The 22,334-nt window shown below is 39.6% G+C and overlaps 2 protein-coding genes across 5 annotated transcripts in view; one reads left to right on the top strand and one right to left on the bottom strand.

The window, feature by feature from the left end:
* Nucleotides 1-16,116, top strand: part of Ifrd1 (interferon-related developmental regulator 1) — a 48,437-nt gene extending 32,321 nt beyond the window's left edge. The window contains exons 3-13 of one of the 4 annotated variants that reach the window (XM_039111855.2): nt 2,066-2,170; nt 2,304-2,388; nt 3,190-3,314; nt 5,274-5,431; nt 6,293-6,343; nt 6,436-6,614; nt 7,133-7,241; nt 12,093-12,227; nt 14,778-14,906; nt 15,270-15,365; nt 15,796-16,116. In XM_039111855.2, the coding sequence (XP_038967783.1) occupies nt 2,122-2,170; nt 2,304-2,388; nt 3,190-3,314; nt 5,274-5,431; nt 6,293-6,343; nt 6,436-6,614; nt 7,133-7,241; nt 12,093-12,227; nt 14,778-14,906; nt 15,270-15,365; nt 15,796-15,885 (1,206 nt within the window). In that variant the 5' untranslated portion in view covers nt 2,066-2,121 and the 3' untranslated portion in view covers nt 15,886-16,116. Of the gene's footprint in view, nt 1-2,065; nt 2,171-2,303; nt 2,389-3,189; nt 3,315-5,273; nt 5,432-6,292; nt 6,344-6,435; nt 6,615-7,132; nt 7,242-12,092; nt 12,228-14,777; nt 14,907-15,269; nt 15,366-15,795 lie in introns of those variants that run through there. The other 3 variants (NM_019242.2, XM_039111854.2, XR_010052052.1) reach the window with 3 other exon arrangements.
* The window catches only part of LOC120093247 (60S ribosomal protein L29-like), a 613,897-nt gene that overhangs the window by 216,756 nt on the left and 374,807 nt on the right, over nt 1-22,334 (bottom strand). The gene's annotated exons all lie outside the window — the stretch shown is intronic.

Here is a 22,334-nt window from a genome sequence, read left to right as displayed (position 1 = left end):
GAGGCTGGGGTGGCAGGAAGGTTGGCAGGAGTTGAAGGTTAATCTGGGTTATTTAGTGAGACTGGCTTGCAGAGCCTGACTCGCTAAAACTGAAATAAGTGAATAAAAGGAAATACTGACACTTTTAAAGAAAAATGCAGGGATTTAAATTTTTTGAGGAATTTGATTTTTATCCATAACTAAGGTTAAATATTAATCATGATTATGTGTATATAGAACTGTTAATAATTACACGTTGTAATATTTCTGAAGAAATTGCAGTTCTAAAAATATGTATTCAAATATAATACTCATTAATCTGTATTTGCTTATAATTTTTCATCATGAAATTAATAACTAAGTACACTCATGGGCTTTTGATACTTTCCCTTTTCCTCCAGTCTTTGGTGGGAATTGGCTGGCAAAGATTGTATAAGTTTATACACTGTTACAACCGTATATTATATACATAGTGAGTTGATTGTATAATCATGCTACTTAGTGACATCTTTATGTGCCAGTAGAACACTCCTAAACTTGTAGTATAGGACACATTATTTTCTGTACTCCTGTATGATGTGTGTTTTGATTTGCTTAGTATTGAAATATATTTCTGTATAATTGCACATATATTGTGCATAAAAGTTAGTAGTTGAAACCTTAGTATAAAGGAAAAGGTAAGGTAAATTGGAGAGTAAATGAAATTAACCTCTGTTGTGTAGTTCATGTTCATTTTTCTGTTCTCTGTCTAGGTGGTAATCCTAGCATCTCTCCTGCAGAGTGTACTGTATAATATTAAAATGTACTAGTTATTATAAGGACTTGATTTTTGATGTAGTCTTTGATTTTACTAATACAGGGAAATTAGGCTGTGCAGGTCACTTTATGGTCAGAATTTGAGACTCATTTTAGCCCAGGATTCAAAGTAATCCATTACTTCATAATCTTTAAAATTAATGTGTAATCCTAAATTATGAATTTATTTTTTATTGAAGTTAAAAATATGCTAATTACTTTTGGTAATAGGATTGGTATTTTTAAACTCTAGGATATAGCTGGAATATTTATTTTATTTTATTTGCTCTTTGAGACAGGGTCTCACTGTGTAAACCTGACTGGCCTGGAATCACCCCTATGTAGCTAGCCTCAAACTCAAGAGACCTTTGCCTCTTTTTGTCTTTCAAGTACTAGGATTAAAGGTTTACACAACCACAGCCTGAGTTCCTTTTCTTTTTTTAAGGTAATTTATTTAACTGGCAGATGGCTTAGTGGGTAAACAGCTTTTGCAGATAGGAGATTCTTGTATAGTCAGGATGGTATATACATCTGTAATCCCAGTGTTTCTATAGAGAGTTTGAGATAGGGGAATTCTCAGAAACTTGCAGTTTAAATATCAAAACAAGAGACAGTTGTCTCAAACATGGTGGAAGTCAAGGATAGACCCCCAACTCACATAACATGTCGCACATATGCAGACATAGGTGCATTGTTGCTCATCCTGGTAAGCCTGGTACTCGGGAGGTTGACCTGTGGGGATTGCAGGGAATTTAAGACCAACCTTGTCTTCATAATGAGTTCCACGACAGCCCAGCTGCATAGTGAGACCCTGACTTAAAAGGGGGTAGGGGAGAAGTTTAGTTTGAACAGGCTTTCATAACATATCAGACACAAAACTTTTGCTTTTCTTTTGTTACCTTAAAAATCGCCCCCTTTGAACTTGGTACTTGCCTTTTAAATAAGCCACCTGAACAAGAGTTAATGCTTACTAATGCTAGTCATTCTCATTGTTAGATGATTGGTACATTTCTGAAGTTGCTTCATAATGTAAATAGCTGACCTTCTGAAGTACAGACTTGATGAATCAACTTAATTTAGGAATGTTGCATATATTCTTTTGCAATATAATTTTCTCTTTACAGAAAGTTTGACTTTATTATGAGATCACTCTTAAGTAAGATTTATAATTTCCAAGTTAAGAATTTGCGTATACATATATACATAGCACAGAATGAGAGAGAGAGAGAGAGAGAGAGAGAGAGAGAGAGAGAGAGAGAGAATATATTCATTTCTTTCCTGTTCCTAATAGGTGGCCCGCATCGGACTGTTCAACCTTTCAGTGATGAAGACGCATCCATTGAAACAATGAGCCACTGCAGTGGCTATAGCGATCCTTCCAGTTTCGCGGAGGACGGTAGGAGTTTTAAATGTATACTTGTGACTTGCCGTACAAAGATGACGTGGGAGTTCTCGTATGTGAGCTGTAGTGTTCTGTTTTCCCAATCTTTTTTCTTGCTTCTGTTACAGTGTTGGTTTCTATTCTGTAGGACCAGAAGTTCTTGATGAGGAAGGAACTCAGGAAGACTTAGAGTACAAGTTGAAGGGATTAATTGACCTAACCCTTGATAAGAGGTATGAGGTGGTAAACACTTGCCATTCTGGGTGATTCTAATCAGCTACTGTATTATATAATTTGTATACTTCTCTGATAAAGCAGTATGTTTTTCTGAAGCTTGATTTGTTTACTTTGGATGATGTAATGTTGCTTTGGCCAATTAATGTGGATAATAACATGTTATTAGAATTTAAATTGGTTTGTATTACGCATTGTTATAGCATAGTAGCATATATTAACTTTTGTAGTTGAAATTGATTTATAGTATTAAAAGTTGATCTTCAGCTTAAAAGGGCAAACTGCTTTCAGTTGTTTGTCCACTAAATTTGTTATGGGCATGAAAACTGTCAAAATTAAGCTTCTATTCATGGTATATCTAGAATTGGACAGATGGAAATAAGATTCCCAGAAGATGTGGCATGAATATTAGATTTGTGGTTTATGTCTCTGGTCCCAGATGCTTGAGAGAAGGCTGACAGGTGAGAGGATCACTTGAGCTCAGGAATTGGAGCCTGACTGGACAGAATAAGTGCTGGTTTAAAGGGGTAGGGTGGATTGAAACTGAATTTACTTAATATGTACTACATAGCATTGAAAGTTCAAAATACTACACAGTCATTTATCGTTATGGCTACCAGTAAAGAGAAGTGCTGTGACAGAAAGCTCTTTAAGAAGCTTCTCATTTTTAGGTGATAGATTGTAGGTGCGTTATTGAAAGATACTTGGAGTTTGAAGACATTGGAGATCTAATGTCTTCAGAAGTCATTAGTTTGTAGCACTCTCCTGACTACTTCTTCCTTTTTAATTTTTTTCAATAGTGCGAAGACAAGACAGGCAGCTCTTGAAGGTGTTAAAAATGCGCTGTCTTCAAAAGTGCTGTATGAGTTTGTTCTCGAGAGAAGAATGACTTTAACTGATAGCATTGAGCGCTGTCTGAAAAAAGGTAATGCCATAGTTCTTGATAGACCTGTGCAGAACCAACAAGGAATTGGCTTTTCTTGCAGTAACTTTTACTAATAAACAAATCTTAAGTGGCTACATTGCCGTTCTTTGTTCTCTCAAAGTTTATTGCCATTCTCAGGTTACATAAGGAAGAGGTGAAAGCATCATATCGCAACTTAAAGTATGGTTTTTAGAAGACATTTCTTTTTTAAACATGGGAGAGCATTACAAGAATCCAGCCCATTTTCCCGTTGCATGTAAAACAACAGTTATACACTAAAATAACACTATATTTAGGATATCCCTGGCATATTTGAGTTCTATAACTGTGTGGTAGAAATTGTGGAATTTGTGTTGTAAAAGATGACATTTCTAAGAATAAAGAGAAAAGGCTCCAGATATAAAGTGTTTCTTTACAAACCTGAGGACTTGAGTCAGTCGTCAGAATCCTCATAAACCAAAGCAAGCTCGAGGGCAGCAAGAGACCTTACCTCAGACAACCAGGTTGGGGCCTGGGGAGATGGCTATACTGACTGCTGAGACGGTCTAATGACCAGATTTGTTCCTGGCACCCACTTAAACACTAGCTGCAGTGACTCAGATCTCCACGTTGAGTATTGCTGTGGAGGAAGACAGTTTGGAGGTTTGTGAGAGCAGTTCAGTAACAGGAATGAGGCACCATGCCTCAGAGTATGGTTTAAAGTGAGAGCCAACTTCCCAGATTGACCTGCACGTGTGTTCCGGTGCTGCCCCCTCCTTCCCATAGTAACAGTAGCTGAGGTACACTAAGTGGGATGGCTCCTTAGGAACATGTGACGCTGTCTTCTGGTCTTTCCTCATGATGTAAATGCACACACAAAAGATAGAAGAGTGACATTAAAGGTTAGAACTGATGTTTCTCACCATTGCAGTTTTAGAAACTGCTAAAATTAAGATATGCATCTATAGTTTCCTTATTTTGCCAAATAAGTATATTATTAAAATTACTTTCTATCATCACTTTAACTCAATAGCTATAGGATCAAAGATGTAGGAAGCACATGTTTGCTTAAATTCAATAAACTTTTTGTCCTTTTTGTCTCATTTTGCCTTGGGGTAAAAGTTGGTTTATGAATGTAGCTCCCACTCTCCCATGGAACAAGAGCAGGGTGAGGAAAAGTCTGGTGGCTCTAATCCTGTGTCACTCTGCTACAGTATGGCAGAGCCAATTGTGTTGGGGCTAAAGTGTATGAATTACATTGATACTCCCTTAGTGGGAACTAGACAACATGGTTTTAAAAATTCTCATTTTAGTATTTTATAATTTTTAGGTAATAACAAATTCAGGCCAGCTGTGGTGGTACACAGTTCTAATTCTAGCAGAGAGACAGGAGGGTCTCTGAGGTTTGCATAGCAAGCTATAGCCCAACAGAGCTACATGGTGAGATCACCCTGTCTCAAAAAATAGTTTTTATGTCAGTATTTGCTCAAACTCTCTAGTGTGTATGCGTCTTTGAAAAATGTTCGACATTTATCTTTAGGTAGAAAGAATCTTTTACTTAGATCCTTATTTTATTAAAATAATCAGAAGGCGGGGACTCTGCTCATCGCCCTAGGTCAGACATGCTTAGTGCTACTGTAGCCACACAGTTAGTGTGAGACTTAAGGAATTAGAAGGCAGAGATTGCATGAACCACATGCCTTTGCAGTCACTAAAATGATCCCTCAAGATGGATGCCTGTCTCTGCTTACAGATGAGGAATCTGTTTGCAACGTTGGAGTAATTAAACTAGTATGAGTTGATCTATGATTTGACTGAGATTTATCTGTTTGTAGCATTTGAGCATTTTAAGCCTGAAGCACAATATGGGTCTTAGAAATATATATGCTACCTTATAATAAAACTTGTGGAAAATTACTCACTTGATAGAAATCTGCTAAAAATAAAATCTGCCATGCTTGCTTCTCTGCTCCTTTCCAGGAAAGAGTGATGAGCAGCGCGCAGCTGCAGCGCTCGCGTCCGTTCTTTGTATTCAGTTGGGCCCTGGATTGGAAAGTGAAGAGATTTTAAAGACTCTTGGACCAATCCTAAAAAAAATAATTTGTGATGGAACAGCGAGTATCCAGGCTAGGCAGACTGTAAGTATAAGTTTAAAACTTACAGATCTATCCAGACACAGCACTCAGCTATAAGTAGTAGGATCTGACAGTCCCTTACTCTCCTTTGTCTTACAACCGTGAACAGTTTATGACAAATCTCTTTTGTGCTCCAAAGTCTTCCATTTGAATACTTTCTTTACTTTTGGGATTTAAGGACCATGCATATACCAGATAATGGGTTATGAAGATAATTGTGGAATATGTGTGACTGAAGCTTAAACAATAGTTTCAATACTGATGTTCGTTGGGTTAAATCCTCATGAAAAGCTGCATTTGGATAAATTTAAGACTTTGTGCGAAATGTAAGACTTTGTGCAAAGTCTACCCTGTAATGTGTACCTCATGTGTCTTAGGGTTTGAGCATGCTCTCAGATCTGTAATTGTATGGTACTTAAGGGAGTTTGAGAGTCACTTGAACTTTGCTAGATTTCTGCTTTGTGCTTCATAGAAGCTGGTCTGTGCGTAATATCGTAAACTCTCTAGTGTGTATGCGTCTTTGAAAAATGATCGACATTTATCTTTAGGTAGAAAGAATCTTTTGCTTAGATCCTTATTTTGTTAAAATAATCAGAAGGGGGGGGGTACTTCTTTACTAATTAGGAGTTAGTAAAGAAGGAAGACCGAAGAGGAATAGTCACTTTCTTAAAGTTGTCTTGTATAGTTGATAGCAGAGCTTGGACTAAAAGCTCCTTGTCAGGACGTTGCTCTCCTCACTGTCAATCTTCTTAGACTATGTGTGGGAATTAGTGCAGGGAAGTAGTTGAGAAGGATTTCACATTGAAATTTAAAAGCAGATGTATAATAAAATAATGCCATTCATGTCTTCCTTTTATTTTGCAGTGTGCAACTTGCTTTGGTGTTTGCTGTTTTATTGCCACAGATGACATCACTGTAAGCAGAATAATTTTTAATTCCAGTTACTAGTGCTCTTATGTTTAGTTGAAGGTAGTTGTCCTGGTCTTAACTTCATTTTTCTCTTTAAGGAGCTGTATTCAACTCTGGAGTGCTTGGAAAGTATCTTCACCAAGTCCTACCTTAAAGAGAAAGACACGAACGTTCCTTGCAGCACTCCTAATACAGTGCTTCACATCAGCTCGCTTCTCGCGTGGACGCTACTGCTGACCATATGCCCAATCAGTGAAGTGAAGAAAAAGCTGGAGCTGTACGTGCTTTTCTTTCCCATATCTGTAGTTATTTTATGCATATGGGTGTCTGCATGTATATCTGCACCATATGAGTGCATTCTCCCTGGAGGCCAGAAGAGGGCTTTGGATTCCCTAGTACTGGAGATGGTTGAGTATCACCATGAAGGTGCATGGAATTGTACCTGGGTCCTCTGGAAGAGCAGCCAGTGCTGTTATCTTTCTTCAACCCTAGTTTCATTTTTATTTTATGTGTATGTGTGTGTGCTTGCATGTGTGTATGTGTACCACCTGAGTGCTGGTACCCACAGAGGCCGGCAGAGGCTATCAGCTCCCCTAGGACTGAAGTTAAAAGCAGTTGTGAGTTGCCTGATGTGTGTTGGCACCCAGATTTGAGTCTTCTGCAAGAACAGAAGCAAGTGCTATTAAGCCACTGAGTCAATTTTCTAAAGCCCCTTTAGTTTCATTTTTTTTATTGAACAGAAACCATTTAGTTAACATAACTGGTTGTACTCATAAAGTAATGACTATTTTCTAGGCATTTCCATAAACTTCCAAGCCTCCTTTCTTGTGATGATGTAAACATGAGAATTGCTGCTGGCGAATCTTTGGCACTTCTGTTTGAATTGGCCAGAGGAATGGAGAGTGTGAGTATCTAATTGGCAGGAGGAGACACACGAGGACCTTTGTATTGTCACTGTCAAAATTAGGATTTGGATAATAAATACATTTATAGGCTGGTCACCTGAGAGTTTGTGATTGATTTTGAGAGTATAATCTGGTGTAGGGTTGGTAGAACCATACTTGCTGTCTGTAGAGCTGCAGTAAGGGAGTGTTGTTTACTCACAAATACTTGACTTCAGGCATGTGCTGTTTCTTAATGTAAGGCAAATGGGTGAAATACCAGTCAGCATAGATTTGGGGTGAAATGAGGTTCTGTCATAATTCAGCATGGCTTTTGATAGTGTTCTGGATTCTGTTTACCTACCCACTGTCTACACGCAGGTGTTAATTGCTGTGGCTGGGCCTGTTAGGGTATTTAAATGTGAAATATCTGACCAGCTGTCCTAGTTGGTTGATACTGGTATTGCTGGTTTTGAACTGGAAGTCCTATGTTCTAGGAGCCCTTTTATCTTGTTGTACTGGATATTTGGTTACCCTGTTCATAATTTTTATTGCCTTTATAAGGTGAATTTGTTCCTAGATACTAATTCATGTAATGTGCTGGCATTTCAAATTGAGAAACAGACTGGCGGGATGGCTCAAAGAGCACTTGTTCTTTCAGGGGATCTGAGTTTCATTCCCAGTACCTATCTATATACTACTGTCACTCCAGTCTTAGGGGATCCTTGTCTTCTGGTCCATGGACACCAGGCACACATATGGTACACAGACACACAAAGAGGCAACTACTCATACACATAAAATAAAAGTAAAGGAAAAAGTTTTTAAATAAAACAAAACTGCAGAACAGCTTTTAGTGTCTGTCACTGCTTATTGTCATAGCAACAAATGGGAAAAAAGTCATAAGGAGACAAGTATGTGAGAAATTATTAACTAAATAGATGTTATTTCCAACCTTGGGTTACTTAATAGGTGCTTTTAAAAGTGATCATTTTTGAGGTTATAATATAATTACAACACTTACCTCTTTTTTCCACCCAATCCTCTCATACACCCCTTCTTGTTCCTCAATTTCATGGCCTTGAGCCAATCCTAATGACACATAACCTTAATCCTAGCACTAGGGAGGGAGAGGCACGTAGGTCTATAGATGAGTTTAAGGCTTCATCTATGGAATAAGTTTCTGAATTCACTGTTATTGAGTGTATACCTGTATATTTATATTACATACATACTCTTAATTCAGTCTATATGGTACTTACGTTTCAGAGCAGACTGTTGGGCATTGGATGGGAAGGGCCATTTCTCCTGTTTCTGGCTGCCTCAGTTGCCTCTAGTTCTTTGTCTAAGTGTGAGGCCTCTTGGGCTTTCCATCCACTTTGACTTTTAACCTAAGGAGAAAGGCTGTATTTGCAGGATCAAACTGTGGTTAGTCTTAGGTTTTAAAACAGCAAGTGTCTTAACAGCATTAACAGTTGTAGACTGTCTACCATTTTTAGGCCTTTATGTTTTCATTTAAGTTGAATCTCAGTGTTTAGGCTTTTAATACTCAGCCCGTGTGAAGCCCCCTCACCTTCATTAGGAAGGTAGCAGCTAAGAGTGAAAGTAAACTAAAGCTGTGAGCAGCTAAGGATTCTGTTTATGTGAGAAATAATTGGATTCAAATTTCACAATCAATTCATTTTACTAAGTTAATTGATGACTCTTAACTAGGCACAGAAACTAGATGTCCCAGGTTTAATCTAGCATTCCTCTGCTGACTAGAAATGGCAGTTTCCTTTAACTCTTTTTGGAGTACATCTTAAAAGTTAAGTAATGCAGTTTTAGATTAAATTACATTTTAAGTTTTATACCTAAATGCCTTTTGCTCTCTGACTTTATAGGTATAGCTTTGTGGTAGAACACTTGCTGAGTGACCAAGGTCCTAATACTGCAAAAAAGTTAAAACAGGTTGATTAATTACATAGGCAGATTTAAAATAATTCTTATAGCAAATAAGTATTTAATATTCAGAGGTTTTTGCTAACATAGTTGTTCTGTGGTACTATTAACCTGGATATTACACAATGTGGTGAATTTTTCTTGAACCTTGGAGGTAGGTTCTAAATGAAGAACTGACTTCAGTTAGATTTCAGTGAATTAGCTGGTTAGATATTGGCGAGTATTTAAAATTGTAGGAATTATTACTCCTTTGATGGCTGTACTAGCTAGCTGTACTTGCTGTATATTCGTATGGGAAGCAATGGACTCTGGAGCCATGCTGCCTGGGCACACTTTCCTGCCACCCTTGCTAGTTGATCTTGGATAGATCTGTTTCTGTGTCCTCATCTTTAAAGTGGAAAAATGATGTCGAGTAAGCTTCTTACTTACTGGCTTCCTCCCAGCAACATGTATAAAAGAGCAGAGGCTGTGTGATGTTCTGGTTCTAAACATCAGCTTTTGTAGTGTTTCCCAGTTTGGTTCTCCCTGTTCCTTTTCACCTCACCACACAGAGGAGTGCTACAATATATGAGGAGATATAAGTCAGCAACTAAAAGCTCTTCAGGGCCAAGTCTGATACTTAGGCCATCTCAAAAGAGCAGCTTGGCATTCTTTCTTGCCTTTGTAGATAGGAAACTGTCCAGTTTTTGACAAACATGAAGTAAGAAAGTCTTTGTGCTGAAGTAGAGGATAAAACCATTTTAGAGATCGTATGTTTAGCTTTTGTGAATTGGGGAGGGATCAAATTCTATTTCAATGTAAGCTTCCCAGATGATTTTCTAGACAGGTGTTTGCCATTAAACTACACTGGGCTATAATATAGCCAACTGTGTAGACCCAGTTTGCTTAATTTCTACAGTGCTGATGTCATTTTCATACAGAAGTACTGCTTTGAGTAGTTAATCTTAGGTGATGTCAAGCCTATACTCATCGAGCAGTTTTTTGGTTATGAGCCTAGCCTTTAACAGCTGAGCCATCTCTCCAGCCCCCAGAAGTTTTTTATAATTTTATTTTGCCCTAATTCTATCCCATTTAAATTATGTTAGACTGAACACGCTGTTTAAGAGTAGAATGGTTCTATATACTGTTAGTACTGTAATCTTTATAAGTCTGTGAGATGGTGAGTGGTATTAACTGCTTTTGTTTTACATAAGAGGAAGCTACCCACAATACTTCCTAATATAATTATGCACAGAATTGTACAGATAAGAGTGAAATCCCTCGATGTAACCCTGCCTCTCCTCAGTATAATTTGCCACAGTTTTTGTTAGATTTTGTTTTGTTAAGTGGGAATTCTACAAATTTCTCTAAGTTTAGAGTATTGGTACATAATAATTCCTGCTTCAGAATTTATTGGGCAGTATTCATTTGTTAGAACCATTGGGTAGACATTGTATTTTTATCTCAGACATTAGGGTACAGATAGAACATTTGACAATTCTGATAAGGACTTTTGTCCTGTTGTGCAGTTATGAATGACTTATTTATATCTCCAAAGCCCATTTTTTGTTCGTCCAAGAGTGTAGTTTATTATATCCAAAGCTATAAAAAGTAGGCTTTTGATACTGTTTATTGGATACTGTTGATTGTATTTCATTTTTTCCTTTTTTTTTTTTTTTTATGCTCGTTTACTTTATGGAAATTGTCCTGTTAGGCAATTGTATTTCCTAGGTTCATAGTGCGTTGAGCTTAGTGACTGACCAGCTATCCTTAGCTTGAGGTTTTGTCATTGCATAGACTGTATTGGAGTTTCTTGGCCTTGGCACTGCTTCTGTTCGGTGCCTGATATGGCTTCTTAGTACTGTAGGTATTTAGCTATATCCCTTGCTAGAATCTGCACACTGGATGACAGTACCACTTTTCCTAATGTGACAACCAAAAATATCCAGACAAAGCTAGCGGGCCTTGGGAGACACAGTCTTCCACAATTGAGAATCACTGGCAGTGGTTTGCAGTTCTTGGATCCAATTAAGAGAATGTATTGGATCTCTGAAATTTTGGCTTGTCTTTACAGATTTGAAAACTTCTTCATATATTCTTTAAAAAGTAAGAGAACAAGAAAAAAAAGTAAGAGAACAAATTGGTAAGATTCGGGTAGAAAATTAGCAGTCCTTAAACTATTTGCTTCTTAGAAGTAAATTGGTATCACCTTAGGATACAATCAAATTTATTGGTATTTAAATATAAAGGTACTATAACTTTGGTCTAATTTAATAGTTTTATTAATATAATATGTAAGCTATCTAACTGGTAGGTATGGCATATAAGAGAGGCTTAGGTTGAATTGGAACATATTGGAAAATATTTGTCAGAAGAGTTATAATTAGAAATAATCAGAATTCAAATCAAGTTGATACATTAAAAGATTAAAAGCAAGAATAAATATGACATTGATTTCAAATTTGTATTACCCCCTCCCCCAGAAGTGATTGCAGTAGCTAGCTTCTTGTCCTAAATTTAATTACTGACCCATGTTTCTTGCTGTGTCCTACTACTTATTAGAGACAATGGCCATAAGTAGAAATCACATCCTCTAAAAAAGCACTGCTGATTAACTTGTACCTTTGACATAAAAGTGGTTTGTGTGTTAGAGAGCACTGTCTGCGAGGGATCGGGTAGATGCTGCTGGCACCTCCATCTCGAGGAACTTTGGAAACCCAGGTCATGTGCACAGCCCAGCATGTGCTTCTCTGGGGCAGCTGGTTATACTCAGGAGAGTGTTGTGTTGTTGTATTTTGTAGTTGAATTTTGACATAACACCTACCTGTCTATCTGTGCACAAATCTCCACAAACAGCAAAATTGTGTTGCTTGATACAACTGGTATGTGTTTCATCAATTCTAGCAGATGTAATAAATGAATAATAACTGAAATAAAATCGTTTCCTTGGTCAGGACTTTTTTTATGAAGATATGGATTCTTTGACCCAGATGCTCCGGGCTCTGGCTACAGATGGAAATAAACACCGTGCCAAAGTGGACAAGAGAAAGCAGCGCTCTGTCTTCAGAGACGTCCTGAGGGCTGTGGAGGTAGGCCTCTACAGTGCCAGCACAGCTAGCCCCTCACTGAAATGGGTGTCTCCAGCAAACACCTGCATCATTTATTGCTTGATTTTTTTTTTTTTTTCACTCTACCCCAAAGCTGTTTCCTTGTTTAAATACCAGAGCAGGGTCTTTATAGGTAAGAGCGGCTCCCTTGTGAAGCTGCATCAGAGAAGCTAAGCTAGGCTGGGCCTGGTGAGTGCTTGCACAGAGACTTTCTTGAAGTCATGCCTTTACCACCCACAACAGTATAGGGAAGAATTCCTGGAAAGCAAAAGCACTTGTAGGGTAATGAGGACTGAAGGAAGGCACTGTTCGGTTGGAGAGTTTGTCCTTAGCACATCTGATACTCTGAATTTTATACCACACTGGAGATAAGAAATAAAGAGGTCTGTGGCATTTTACCTTAGGTGTTACATCAGAATTCTGTGAATGAGACTGAGTTACTGTATGCTTCTTAAAGCTTCAGTGTGATGTTGCCCTTAAGCTTCTGTGATCTGTGGGAAGATAGGGCACTAAAAGTCCAAAATAACAAAACTTAGGATCTTACAAAGGCCACGTGGCAGTCAGTTGATTCAGAGCCTCTTCGGTTAGTCTGCTTAAGTGAGATGAGCTATAGGATTAGTGAGGGCAGTTTCTTGAAGAAGTTCAAGACCTAACTGTTTTTGGTTAGTTGTTAAGATTTTGTTTTTCTTGAGGTAAAACTGTGGGGCTGTTGTTTTTAAAACAGATGTATTCAAGAGTCAGTCAGCTTGATGTGTATATGAGAATTTAAGCTAGATCATGAAGCATTGGGAGAAAAACCAGGTCAGTGGGTTGGAAGGTGGGGGGCTGGGGTGGGGTTGTGAATAAGAGATGTGTCCCCAATATCTGTTAACAGGCATGGCTCTGGTTCTGAGGAGGGCAGAATTGGCAGCTAGAGTTGTGTAAACAGCTAGTAGTTTTGTTCTGTGTTTTTTGTGTTAGCTGCTAGTGAAAGTATGGGGGAGGGAATCATGAAAAAAAGATAGTTTGAAAATATAAATGAGGGCTTAGTGAGTAAAAGCATCTGTTATACAAGTTTGAGCACCTGCATTTGAATCTTTAAAGCCTGTGGTTAGCAGATACCTATAGTCCCAGTGCTGCTACAGTGAGATGGGACACGGAGACAGGAGAGTCTGGAGGCTCATGGGCCAGCCAGCCTGTTGTACACAGTGGCATGCAACAAACAGAAATTCTGATCTTATCTGATCTTACACAAGGTGGAAGGTGAGGTGAGGACTGACATTGGAGGTTGCCCTCTGGCCTCCATGTGCACACCAGCAAGTGTGTGCACACATACAAAGAGAGGAAGTGGGGAAGAGGGGGAAGGGTAAGGGAAAGATTCTTGAGTTAGGAAGCAGAAGGACTTAGTTATCTTTAGGAAGGAGGATAAGGGTTTAGAAGAAGGAGTTTACAGAACATGATTGGGAAGTAAGCTCTGAGGTCTAAATGTTCCTTGAAACTACAAAGGTTGGAAGAATGTAGAATATTTTTTGACTTCTAGAATGTCACTTCATAGACATGCTCTCTTAAACCTGTAATAACTGACTGGTCGGTGACTTCAAATTTGTAGACCACAAACTAAGTTCAAAGAGGTTACTCACTTGCTAAGTGATAAATTATGTAAGTCTAGATAAAATTCACATTCCTTCTACCTCATTCTACTCAGATGTGCTGAGAGAAGTGACTGAGTAGACTGTGGAATGGGCATGTCCCTTCAGGTTTCTTATTTATGATCCCTGTGGCAGTCAGCTCTATGTCCACTGGTGATACCCATTTCTCTTAGGCTACAGCTCCCTTGTTTTCCTTGAGAAATGGTATAATGGTGCTGTGGAAGAATCATTCTGCCTCTGAAACATCTCTCTTCTTTCTTTTTAATCTTATTTAATTTTTTTTTTAAACACTCCAGATTTTATTCCCCTCTTGGTCCTCCCTCTGTTTCACATCCCATACCTCCTCCTGCCGAGTATTTATTTTCTTCCCTTCTCTTGTTACATCTTACCCAGGTTGCAGTTACATTTTGTCCTCTTGCCTCAGCCTTCCTGGCTTTATAGTATAGGTATGCGTTGCTTCACCTGGCTTCATTTTCTTAATAAACCTGGCTGAGGTTTCTTGGAACTCCTGGTTGCTTTTCCGTGTCCCCTTAACCTGTTAGGTCCCTGGGGGTTCACTCAGTTCACTCCTTGTCGTGTGCCATTTCTGTTTGGCAGCCTCCCCTTCCCCATCCTACACCAGTAGAAGCACTTGACCTTTTCTTCACATTTCCTTCCTTTTGAAGGTTTAAGATCGTCAAAACTGGGTTTGTTACCAATTTATCAGTTGCGTAGTTTCTATAGTTCTATGGGGTTCCTGCCCTCTTGCACGGAGGCAGTAGTTTTAGCCTGACTACATCTTTGATAAAGAAGTATCAATTTCAAATACTGTTTTTTTTTTATATCAGTATTTTCTTAGAATAGAAATTGTGTTTGGGCCATTTTAGGGCGTGTGATTGTTAATTTTGGCTCCTCTGTTGAATAGGAACGGGATTTTCCAACAGAAACTGTTAAATTCGGTCCTGAGCGCATGTATATTGATAGCTGGGTCAAAAAGCACACCTATGACACGTTTAAAGAGGCTCTTGGATCAGGGATGCAGTACCACTTGCAGGTGAGTGGCGTCCTTGCTTTAAGTGGGTGGGGTGGAATTAGAGGGCTAGACTGGCTTTTGAAGTTAGCCTGATAGCCAGAATGCATCCAGGCATTAGAAAGCAGTAAGCATCTGCTGGAGTATTACTTGTGCTCTGTGAAAGTTTACATAGTCCTAGAATCTAAGGCGTTAGAGAATACTCTGTGTTCATGCTGACAAAACAGAAAGCTCATTTTATTTTCAGAAAGCCTATCACTTCTGTAGTCATAGTCAGATCATCACTGTCTGGATTGAGAGAGACATGTGATTCACTTCTGTAGTCAGATCACTGTGTAGTGAGTTAGATATGTGATGCAGGCTTTACCTCTTCTCTGGTCATTTCAGACAAATGAATTCCTTCGCAATGTATTTGAGCTGGGACCCCCTGTGATGCTCGATGCTGCAACACTTAAAACCATGAAGATTCCTCGTTTTGAAAGGGTAGGTTTTGTTTTTGTTTTTTAAAACAAAATGCACAGCTTCTATGGTTTCTCTTCAGGTTTTTAGTCCTAAATACTTTGAGGAGAAATGGAGCCAAAGCTGTGGTTCTGCCTGGTGATGGGATGTTTGCATGATTCTGTTGTGCTGGGCAATAACTTAGTGGAGTGCCAGGCTCATTCATTTTCAAGAGTCTATAGCATGAAGTAGTGATTGCCACCATTTCCTTTTTAAGATAACAAATTTGAAGTGTGGTTTGGTTTTTATTGAGGTAAGATGTATCCAAATTTTCATGCACTTTATTATAGGATGATGTGTACCTATTAACCTCTCTAGTTCCTTTGTGGTTTTTATATTTTCCCCCTAATTTGTTTTTCTGTTTATAAGAATATCTTGTCTTATTGATCCATATATATTTTCTTTTTTATTTCAGCATTTATATAACTCTGCAGCTTTCAAAGCTCGAACAAAAGCCCGAAGCAAATGCCGAGATAAGAGAGCAGATGTTGGAGAATTCTTCTAGATGTCTGACTTTGATGTCTGTTTTCTAATTTCTTCCTTTATTATTATTTTTGCTACTTCTAATGTATATAAGCTTTTAGAGACTTTTTTTATCTTGGTCAACTTAGATAATTTTTGATGTAGGGATGGGTTATATTTTAATTTAATGTACAGTGTTACAAATTAATGAGTTCTTTATTCTGTAAAAATAACTGATAACCACAAATAAAAGTGTTTGTGATGCTTGGTCATATTCTATGTAGTGAGCAGATGGTATTTCACAATAAGGTTTACTTGTTTACACTAATCAGAAGTATTGACAGATTATGATACACACATGGCGCTTGTAGTTTTGGGGAATGGGTTCAGTGGAAGGTTGATGTTTTGATTTTTATCAGTCAGTTCATCAAAGGCATTATTCCATGCTGCGGTCGAGCCCTGTGTTCAGTCAGGTGTTGGGAATTGATGCTAATTAGCTATGCCAGAAAGGCTGCCAAGTTTCACCCTCACGAGCCAAGAGTAGGACGTGCTATGTGCTTTTTCACCTTTAATTTTGGCAGTGCATAAAACAACCATTAATCTCCACATATCTTCAATGAGTGCAGTTCAGGGTACATGAACTCTTGTTTTCATGATGCAGACGGTGGGGCTAGGAAACATGACACTTGGGTTGTTTTTTTCCCCCAAGTTACTGTTTAGTATTCCCAACAAACTGGAATGTTTGGCTAGGGGGACGTCTGTTTGCCTTGTTTGTGGCTTTCAGTTCCAGCCCTCAGATAGAGCACATTGGGGAACACACTGCAGCCTACAGTTGGCTTTGTTACCTTCGTTTCATGTAGGCTAACACTGGAAACATTGCCCTTGTATTTTCAGTTTTGAGTATGTATTTGTTAAATGTGTCCACCTACGAGTGCTAACTTCTCAGGAACCCTCTATCTTTCTCTGGAAATGGATCCTGTTTCAACCTCTCCATAACTGAGTGGCCAGGTTGATATGTGGTTTCTGAGTATCAAAATCAATACTTGCACTTTCCAGAAAAGCATTTTACCCCTAGCTTTGTGTATATGTTTTAATGAGTTTTTATCACAGTTTACCTCAAGGCTTCTAAAGCCCTCTTTTCTCTTCCATCAGTCCCTTTTTTGGGTGTTTCCTGCCTACCATTCACATTTCTGTTTATACACTGATAGCAATTTCTTGGTTTACTATTTTTAAGGCATTGTTTAACTTAACAGGTGAAGAGATCACACGTCAGTTTATTTGGGGGAAACGTTTGCTGTAAAGTGGTATTTACTTGGACTTTTATACACATACACTAGATGCTTGCCACCAATTCTTTCCTAACTAAAGAAATTTCTAAAATTTGGTTCTTTATGTATCAGTTCAGTATAAATTAGTTTCACCCAAGTGTACAACTGTTTTTCTTGAAACGTTGAGGTTATCCTTTGGATTTATTTTCAAATCCAAGTTCACACCTCTTGTCTTAGGTGACATACCTGTAGTTCCATAGGAATGAATACAGAAAGGGTCAGTTGTTTTAAGGTCTTAACTGAAAGATTGATTTTTCTTTTTAAAGGCTTGTTTGTTTATGTGAGTACACGATAGCTGTCTTCAGACACACCAGAAGAGGGCATCAGATCCCATTACAGATGGTTGTGAGCCTCCATGTGGTTGCTAGGAATTGAACTCAGGACCTCTGGAAGTGTAGTCAGTGCTCTTAATCACTGAGCCTTCTCTCCAGCCCAAAAGTTTGGTTTGCAAATTTCTGTGTAGAACATTGTCTTAGGGTTCTCTAGAGTCATAGAACTTTTGGGTAGTCTCTAAATAGTAAGAGAATTGGTTGATGACTTACAGTCTGTAGACCAACTCCCCAACAGTGATCAGTAGCTGTGAATGGAAGTCCAAGGATCTAGTGGTTGCTCAGTCCCACAAGGCAAACAGGCAGGCAAAAGGAGAAACTTCCTTCTTCCAGTGTCCTTATGTAAATCTCCAGCAGAAGGTGTGTCCCAGATTAAAGTTGTGTGCCACAGTGCCTGGGTCTGGGACTTGCTTTGTCCCAGGTGATCAGAGATCGCCTTGCCTTAATCTCCTGGGATTCATAGCCAATTTGCCTCAAGATCCAGGTTAGAAACTTGTATCTCCCAGCCTCAAGCTCAGGATCAAAGGTGAGCCTTCCAATTCTGGATTGTAGTTCATTCCAGATAGAGTCAAGTTGACAGCCCAGGAATAGCCACTACAATCCACCCCTTGTCAACTTGACACTAATATCTCATGTCCACATGAAACGATAACAAGGTCATGAATACACCTAACATGAAATAACTTCCTCGTACAATCACAAGTGCATTTGTAAATTTACAATGGCACAATGTCCCTTGGGAACACTCTTTTAGTATCAAAGCTTAAATACCAGTTGATATTAAATTGGGAGAAAGACAAACATGCTCTTAACAAAACAGAAGAAGCATTCATATTTATAATCCTCATTTCTGCAACTGGTTATGTGACTTAGCTGGTATTTATAACTACCTTCCTCTACTACCCAGTCTGTACTTCCTCTGCCTTCTGCAAGCCCCTCAGCAGGTCTTGGCTCTTTTCCTGGAGGAGTGGCCCATACCTTCATTCCTGATGAGTCTGTGTTGTGTCCTTTGCCGTCCTGCTTGCATTAGGCTGTTGTAGTTTCCCACTGACTTTAATCACAGGACATGGTAGTACCAAGAGACGCCCTAAGGAATCTCCTGCACTCTGGACAATCCTTCTTACCTCCATTGTGGAGAGGCAATCCAACTTCCCCATGGTAATCTGGATCTATCACCCCCTCCTAACACTGCTTTCTTAGCCTGTTGGTTTAAGGGCATTAGAAGTCTAAAATGATCAGGGGAAGTCTGAGCTTGCAGTTCAATGGAATGTTTGTTTCGGCTCCTAGTAGGAACACTCCCCTGTCTGGAATCAAAACTTCTAGGCCAGCAGAACCTAGAGTTGTAGGGACAGGGAGCAAAAATTTTCCTAGAGGGTCACTAGGAGTGATAGTGAGTGGAACTATTTCCTTTTCCACCCCTTGATTCCTGGACCCATGAATTCTGGCTGTGGGAGAAACTGGACCATATATCAGACACTGGTTCAAAGCATATACTGCCTTCTGAAGAACTTTTCCCCAGCCCTCCATGCTGCTCCCACCTAATTGGCGCCGTAAATGCGTCTTCAAAAGGCCATTCTATCTTTCTATCAGACCACCTGCTTTGGGATGATGGGGAACATGGTAAAACCAGTGGATTCCATGATCATGGGCCCACTGTCACACTTCTCTAGCTGTGAAATGAGTTCCTAGGTCAGAAGCAATACTGTGTGGAATACCATGACGATAGATAAGGCATTATTCTGTTAAGTCCATGGATGGTGGTTTTGGCCAAAGTATTACGTGCAGGAAAGGCAAATCCATAACCAGAATAAGTATCTACTCCAGTAAGAACAAAACGTTCTTTCCACAGAGGAAGTGGTTCAATGTAGTCAACCTGCCACCAGGTTGCTGGCTGGTCACCTCGAGGAATGGTGCCAAATCTGGGACTCAGTGTTGGTCTCTGCTGTTGGCAGATCTGGCATTCAGCAGCAGCTGTAGTCAGGTCAACCTTGGTGATTGGAAGTCCCTGTTGTTGACCCCAAGCATAACCTCCATCTCGGCCACCATGGCCACTTTATTCATGTGTCCATTGAGCAATGACAGGGATAGCTGGGGAAAGAGGCTGACTGTCCACAAAATGGGACATTTTATCCACTTGATTATAGAACTCCTTCCTCCTCAGCTGAAGTCACCTTTTGATGAAGATTTACACGGGACACAAATATCTTCACATCCTTTGCCCATTTGGAGAGATTTATCCACATCTTTCTCAGATGTCTTTCTTACCAATTTTCCAACCATGATCTTTCCAAGTCCCTGACCATCCAGCCAATCCATTGGCTACAGCCTATGAGTCAGTGAACAATTGTACGTCTGGCCATTTCTTCGTCCAAACAAACTGTAATACCGTGTGTACTGCCTTAAGTTCTGCCCACTGTGAAGATTTTCCTTCACCTGTGTCTTTCAGGGTTGTCCCAGAAAGGGGTTGTAAAGCTGCAGCTGTCCACTTCTGGTAGTGCTGGCGTAAGGTGCAGAGCCGTCAGTAAACCAGGTCCTACTCTTCTGTTCTTCAGTCAGCCGATCATAGGGAACACCCCATGAGGTTATAGGCGCATGCTTGGCAGCAGATGGCATTATAACAGGAGTAGTGACCATAGGCATTTGAGCAACTTCTTCATGTAACTTACTTGTGCCTTCAGGACCTGCTTAGGCCTGATCATGTATCAGTTCCATTTGATAATAGACTGCTGCTGTGCATGCCCTACTTTAACTGGAGGACCACAATGTTTCTTGGGGTCTCCTGGGATTAGTGTCAATTTAGAAACAGTATCCAATAGACCCCAGAAAGTCTGATTATTTCCCTTTCCAGTGTACAGTTACCCTTGTAAAAGGCCGTAGGTCCCTCTGGGGGGGAACTGGAGAAAGGCTAACAGCAAAACTTTCAGATGTCTTAATCAAGATCCTTCCTCCGGGGAACCTGGCCACCCCTTCATTCAAGAAGTTCTGGGTCTGCAAACTGGCTCAAGTCTGGAAACTGATTCACTGGCTGAGATTGCCTTTTGCCATGATCCAATGTAGCCTTTCTTTCATTGGTTTGAGAATTTTTCTGCTTACACAGATCAAACAAATAAGCAGTAGACTTTTATCAATTTCATGCCTGGAGACACCATGACTGATTAGCCAGTACCAAAGGTCCAAACAAGTCATGCCATTATAAATTTCACCTTTCCTGTGCTGGCCATTACGGGCTATGTCATAAACATTTTGTCTACGATGTCCATTATAATAACCTCGATCACCTTGTCTCTGGTGATTCAATGCTGCCACCTAGCCCTTGTTACCTCAGGGCCCAATTAAACCCATTGCATTTAATTCATCCAGTTGAGCAGCAGCATCTCCAACCCTAAGGTCTGGCACAAGGAAAAGGGCAAGAACAGATCCATTCAAGTGTGCTGATGCTCCTCTCACCAGTTTGCATCTTATAGAATTCGTGAAGGGTATATATCTTCTGGGCCTTCCCACTGTGGAGGACTAGGTTTTACACAATGTATCCACTCTAGCATTGCAATTTCCCTGAGCCTTAAAATCCCTTGGTCAACACTAAGCCAAGGGATAAGGCATCTCCATCTCCTTTTCAGTGGACCATTGTTTGACAAATGCTTCAGTTTGATTTAGTCCATACTTAACTCTTTTTTTAAAAAAAGATTTATTTATTTTATTTATATGAGTACACTGTAGCTGTTTTCAGACACACCAGAAGAGGGCATCGGATCGCATTACAGATGGTTGTGAGCCACCATGTGGTTGCTGGGTATTGAACTCAGGACCTCTGGAAGGGCAGTCAGTGTTCCTAACCACTGAACCATCTCTCCAGCCCCTATACTTAACTCTTATGTCCTAGCTCTGAGCCTAATTCTGCATCATTAGTGGGTTGCAGAATTAGTGCCTGCAAATCCAGGCACCTCAGTTTCCCATCACATTTATTGAACTCTGGTATTTATTCCTATTTTCATCTTGTGGCATATTCCTATGCTTTTTTTTTTTTTTTAAACTAGGGTTTGAGGGATGAGAAATAAGAGCACTTAACCCATGCTTGAGTCTACAAAGATGGGAACCTTAAGAAACCATTGAGTAGGGCTGGAGAGATGGCTCAGCGGTTAAGAGCACTGACTGCTCTTTCAGAGGTCATGAGTTCAATTCCCAGCAACCACATGGTGGCTCACAACCATCTGTAATGAGATCTGGTGCCCTCTTCTGGCCTGCAGTCACATATGCAGGCAGAATGCTGTACATAAAATAAATAAATAAATCTTAAAAAAAAAAAAAAAGAAACCATTGAGTAACTTCTGCTGGTAAAGATTGCTGAGAACCTGGTGTTTAAGAATTGAGTTGAAGGTAGTGAAGGGCTCTGTGGTTGGCCAGCCAGCCAACCACTGATTCTCAGCCAGATTGCTGTGGCACAAGAATTAATTTTGAAGCAGTCAACAACAGGTGACTCAACTCTGTGAAGGCATTTATTGGCTTTCCTGGGAATTGACTGAATAACATGAGGGACATTTGAAAGGAAGTGCAAAGACCCACGATAGACAATTTCTGTTTCTACTGATTCAAAATTTAAAGCACCTTCAGATACTGAGAGAGCTGTCATATCTTACTCAAGTCATTGTCTAGGAGTTCAACTAAAGCCAGGCCCCTTCAGACAGGTGTGATGGGATAGATGTGTGGAGTTGTTTCATCTCTGCCACTTTATCCTCTGGCCTTGGAGTACTTAGGCTGTTTCCCAGTTCTGGAGGACTAGTACTTGAAGATTATAAAGTTGGGAAGGAGAAAACAGTGATCAAAACTGAAGCAAGAGC

This window comes from Rattus norvegicus, chromosome 6 (genome assembly GCF_036323735.1).
Source record: "Rattus norvegicus strain BN/NHsdMcwi chromosome 6, GRCr8, whole genome shotgun sequence".
In the NCBI taxonomy this organism is placed as follows: Eukaryota; Metazoa; Chordata; class Mammalia; order Rodentia; family Muridae; genus Rattus; species Rattus norvegicus.
Note: the sequence above shows the minus strand (reverse complement) of the source record. Positions and strands in the feature narration are given on the sequence as shown.